Raw genomic sequence first — 5,882 nt, 5'->3', positions numbered from 1 at the left:
CTGTCTCGGTGGGACAGTCGTTAATCCTCTGTCTCGACGGGACACTCGTTAATCCTCTGTCTCGACGGGACAGTTTTAACCATCTGTCTCGACGGGACAGTTTTAACCCTCCATCTTGATGGGACAGTTTTAACCCTCCATCTTGATGGGACAGTTTTAACCCTCCATCTCGATGGATAGGTTTAACCCGATGGGATAGGTTTAACCCGATGGGAAAGTCGATTCCTAATAGGCACTCATGCCACAATACCCAATAAACACTCATCCCATAATACTCAATAGACACTCATTCCACAATACCCAATAGACACTCACTCCACAATACCCAATAGACACTCATTCCACAATACCCAATAGACACTCATTCCATAATACCCAATAGACACTCATTCGGATGATACGTTGATGAGCGGTCACGGGAGGTTATTGTTAATCTCTTTGGCAAGTGCACCAAATCGTTCAAGTAATAAACCGTGGTAAGACCAGGTATCGTTTTCCCAAGAGACTCGTAATACTAGAAAATTGTGTGATTAACAACTCATCTAGACTCAAGAACAATTCATCATTTAAGAATATGTGCAAAAAGATAAATTCACAAGTAATTACAAGGTTGGACTTTGGTATTGAAGACACTTGGAAATGGAAAAGACTAGAAATTGTATGAAATGACATTGTTAAGGTTAGTTTTCACCAATTTACTCTTGTGTATAACCAATTTCATCTCCTCTCTATCAATTTACTAAAGTCAATCCACTAAAACACTCTAGCCCTAATCTCTTAGGTGAAAGAGCCTAGGTTTTCCTTATCAAACTCCAATCCCTTGTACAATCTAACAAGCAAACCCGCATTAAGAACTAGGATCTAAGACAACATGTGAATCATATCCCATACCTGGCTCAATGACCCACAAGGACTCTTGTTTCAGTTCAAGATTTCATATCCCATCCCTGGCTCAATGAAACCCCAAAATTAAGTCATGAACGTCTCCATTACATGCAAGCTTTAAGATCGGAAACAAGAATACTAGTAATAGATAGAAAATGCATTTATAAATACGAAACAATCATTCATTACACAAGAGTTCATAGACTACATCTAACCCTAACAAGATGAATCTGGTTCTCCATTTCCATGGAGAACCCTAAAGCTTACAAACATGGAAGATGGAAGAAGAAGGAGACCCAAAGGAAGAGGAGGAGATGTTCCCACAAGCTCCTCGCGCCCTCCATGAGCTCTAGACGTGAAATCGCGCCTCTAAAGAACCAAAGACCCTTTTTCTTTCTGTCTCGTGAGTATATATACTGCCCGAATTCTCGCTTAAGCTAAATTATTCTAGCTTAAGCGAGAATTCTTCTTGGAGAAGATAGTCATTCTCGCTTAAGCTAAATTATTCTCGCTTAAGCGAAAACGACTGTTAAATCAATGACTTCCAGGATCACTGAGGCTCTTCAATGTAATGGAGGATCTTCCTAACATCGAAATAGATCAAAGAAAACAAGGGATTAGAGTATTATTTACGTAATGTAGCTCAAAATATAGATAAATACTAAAACTAAATAAAAGAGAGGATTTAAGCAAGTAATAAGCTAAAGAAGAGTTGATTTTGCTACTAAAATGATGCTTAGATAATGGTAAGAATTAGCATTATCAGTTATGCACTTGTGATGACTTCTACTTCTTCTTACCAATACACTTCCAAAATACTCCATACCATTCACAAGGTTAGTCCTCGACACTATGTCCAAAATCGACACATAGATCAGGACCTCCTACCCTTCTCACAACATAATTCATCCTTCTCTACTTGAGACTGGATGATTATTAGAGCATCAAGATAACCTCCAACAACAAGACCCTCAACATCAACATATACACTAATATCATATCATTACAGAATCTCTCCACGAGACTCATATCATGCTCATATTCCTCAACTCATATTATATCATTACAAAATCTCCCCATAATACACATATCATGTTCAGATGCATAAATTCAAATCCAATATAATAAAATACAATCATCAAAGAAATCATACAAAATGAATATATCACAAAATAAATTAATAATAATGAAATATCACTATAAATGGTCAGCGGAAAAGAATCAAATGTTTGACGAATCAAACTCACCATAAACGCCAGTACATATGACTATTCACAACTTACTGGATTTGACCAGGGCTGCTCTATGATCAGGGATGTATCAACTCCGGTTTTTAAGATTCCTCTATCCTACCATCACAATTATAACCTTAATATAAACGTTCTGGGGAACTAAGAAGTTGAATCTGGCATAGCCGGTTAGACATCTTTTTATCCTTCCAGAAAGATGAATCCATCACATATTTTATATCAATTGAGTATAGTGCATAATAGTTTAACAGTACTTAATAGGATTTAAGTTAAAAACATATCGAGTAGACTTCCAAGAAAGAGAGGTGTGTCACCATGGACAACTTAAGTACCAAGTTTTTCCTTAGCCAAAGTGTTCCTCAACTAGGTTTTAACAAATATCTTATTTACAGATTCAAAACAACAACATATAATATTAACACAGAAATTCAATACAACAAACACCTATGTTTTTCATTAACAATATTCACACAGAATTTCAAGACATGAATAGTAATAAAACAATACTAAATCATAATATAAAAGCTTAGAAAGGTTAGCTCCCCTACCTCTATTCCAGACTTGGTTTCTTGATCAGAGGTTGTTCCTGGAAAACTTCCAGAATCTCCACACTAAAATCCTTCTTACCCTAAATTCTTCCTAATCTTATGATTTCTCTCTACTTCTTGGTGAAAAATCCCCCTCCCCCCATCGCCCCACCCCCCCCCCCCCCCCCCGTAGGCCAAGATTTTGGTACTATTTGTTTTTTTTATTATATATATATATATATATATATATATATATATATATATATATATATTTATTATTTCAATCATTGGAAGATGTTTTGGTGTTTTGCTATTTCAATCACCGAAAGTTTCTTTGTCCATTTGTTTCTTTTTCTTTTCTTTTTTTTCTTTGAAAACAAAAAGGTAGAAAAGAGTTTGAACCCATGTTCTTGAAATCACCATAATTTTCTACCATTTAAGCTACCAAAATTTCTTATTTAGCTTTTCACATTTTATTTTTGCATAAACTTATTAATTATATTTTTCATTCATAAAGAAAAAATTATTACTACTAGTAATAAAATTATTACTATTAAGGTAAATATTTTTCATAAATCTTACATTCTTCCCAACAACAAAAAAATTTTGACCTCGAAAATTCTATACTTCAAGAAAATAGTTGAGGGTATAATTGCTTCATTTCTTCTTCTAGTTTCCATGTAGAGTCACATGTTCTCTTATCCCAAACCACCTTGACTAAAATGATAGTTTTTCCTCTAAGTTCCTTTGTTTTAGTGTCCTCTATACAAACAGGTTGTACTTCCACTGAGAGATCCTCTCGGATTTGAATCTCCTCTATTTCTAAGATGTGAGAAGGATCAAGTACATACTTTCTTAGTTGGGAAACATGAAAAACTAAATGGAGATTGGCCAACTTAAGGGGTACCGCAATCTCGTAAGCGACTGGCCCAATTCGTCTCAAAATTTGGTATGGACCAATGAACTTAGGAGAAAGTTTCCTCGAGCGAAGGGCTCTTCCAACACCCGTGGTTGAAGTTACTCGCAGGAAAACATGATTTCCAACCGCAAACTCTAACGGTCTCCTCCTTTGATTTGCATATGACTTTTGTCTACTCTGAGAAGCCTTCATTATTTCCCGTATCAATTTTACTTTATTGGTGGTTTGTTGTAGTAGCTCAGGTCTTGCTAAAATGGATTCACCATCTACCATACAGAGCCTCATAAGGTGCCATACCTATGCTTGCTTGGAAACTGCTGTTATAGGTAAATTCCACAAGAGGAAGTATTTCATCCCAACTACCAAGATGATCTAATGCACAAGTTCTCAATAGGTCTTCTAATGACTGGATAGCTCTTTCACATTGTCCATCAGTTTGGGGATGATAGGCAGAACTCATTCGTAATTTACTGCCCATAGCTTCTTGTAGGGTTTGCCATAATCTAGAAGTAAATCTTGGGTCTTTATCTGACACAATGCTAGAAGGTACACCGTGCAATCTCACTATTTCTTTTATGTACAATTGTGTCAGCTTAGTCATTGATATTCTCAGATTTATTGCTAAGAAGTGAGCATTTTTTGTCAATCGATCAATGATGACCCAGATGACATCATTACCTCTCATTGTTCGTGGTAAATGGGTAACAAAATTCATAGCAATGCTATCTCATTTCCACTCTGGTATTTCTAATTATTGTAACATTCCTCCAGGCCTTTGTTGTTTCACTTTTGCCTTTTGACAAGTCAAACAAGCCGCTACAAACTACGCTACTTCCTTCTTCATAACAGGCCACCAAAAGGACTCCTTAAGATCTTGAAACATTTTAGTCATGCCGGAATGCATGCTAAAATGACTCTTGTGTCCTTCTTCAAGGATTAATATTTTTATCTCTGTATTGTCTGGTACACACACTCTACTTCTAAATTTTAATACACCATCAGGTCCTAACCTAAATTCTTTAGTTGGTTCTGTTTCGATCAATTCTGCTATCTTTTTCAGGTTAGGGTCCACCAATTGTTTCTCCTTGATTAAACTTAGAAAGTCACTAGATATAGTCAGACTACAACATCTAATGAAATCTACTTCATACTCCATCTGTAGCTTCATATCTCTGAATTTCTCCACCAACTCTAATTCTTTGATCATCATATGGGAAACATGTACCGTCTTCCTACTCAAAGCATCAGCTACTACATTCGCCTTTCCTGGATGATACAAAAGTTCAAAGTCATAATCCTTTAAAAATTTCATCCACGACCTTTGCCTCATATTTAGCTTTTTCTGGTCAAATAAGTACTTCAAACTTTTGTGATCGCTAAATACTTGAAATTGGACACCATAAAGATAGTGTCGCCAAATCTTCAGAGAAAACACCACTACTGCCAATTCTAGATCATGAGTAGGATAATTCTTCTCATGAACCTTTAATTGTCTTGAAGCATAAGCCACTACCTTCTTTTCTTGTATGAGCACACAACCTAACCCCTGGTGTGAAGCATCATAATAAATATGAAAAGACTTACTTGGATTTGGGATAATCAATATTGGTGCACTTGTCAACCTTTGCTTCAATTCCAGGAAGTTTTTCTCACACTTATCCGTCCAAACAAACGGTTGATATTTGCGAGTTAGCTATGTTAAAGGAGTTACTATTTTAGAAAAACCTTCTATAAATCTTCTATAGTATTCAGCTAAGCCCACAAAGCTCTGTATTTCCGTTATAGTCTTTGGTCTCTCCCACCGTAGCACTGCTTCCACTTTGGTTGGATCCACCGCTATGCCTTGAGCTGATATAACATGTCCCAAGAATTGCACCTTTTGTATCCAGAACTCACCTTTGACAACTTTGCATATAGTTTCTTTTCTCTCAAGATCCCAAGCACAATTCTTAAATGCCCACCATGTTCTTCTCGACTTTTGGAATAAATGAGTATGTCATCTATAAAAACTACGACAAACTTATCTAAGAAGGGTCGAAAGATTCTGTTCATGTAATCCATGAACAAAGCTAGAGCATTAGTTACCCCGAACGGCATAACTACGTACTCGTAATGTCCGTATCTCGATCTAAAAGCAGTCTTCTGTACATCTTCAACTTTAACCAAAATTTGATGATATCTAGACCTTAGATCTATCTTTGAAAATACTTGAGCTCCATGCAACTGATCCATCACATCGTCAATCCTCGGCAGAGGGTACTTGTCCTTGATGGTTAGCTTGTTCAACTTCCTATAGTCGAC

The 5,882-nt window shown here is 36.3% G+C and overlaps 1 protein-coding gene across 1 annotated transcript; it reads right to left on the bottom strand.

The window, feature by feature from the left end:
* Positions 1-3,290: 3,290 nt before the first annotated feature.
* Positions 3,291-3,773, bottom strand: LOC148191339 (uncharacterized). Its single transcript, XM_088101374.1, has one exon. It carries the CDS (start codon positions 3,771-3,773, stop codon positions 3,291-3,293), a length of 483 nt encoding a protein of 160 aa, XP_087957500.1.
* Between the last annotated feature and the right edge of the window lie 2,109 nt (positions 3,774-5,882).

This window comes from Vigna umbellata, chromosome 11 (assembly GCF_029865625.1).
Source record: "Vigna umbellata cultivar VRB3 chromosome 11, Vumbellata_1.0, whole genome shotgun sequence".
Lineage (NCBI taxonomy): Eukaryota > Viridiplantae > Streptophyta > Magnoliopsida > Fabales > Fabaceae > Vigna > Vigna umbellata.
Note: the sequence above shows the minus strand (reverse complement) of the source record. Positions and strands in the feature narration are given on the sequence as shown.

What these genes read in the sequence shown, in the direction of transcription:
- LOC148191339 (XM_088101374.1), bottom strand. Translation starts at nt 3,773, where the DNA reads ATGAAGGCTTCTCAGAGTAGACAAAAGTCATATGCAAATCAAAGGAGG.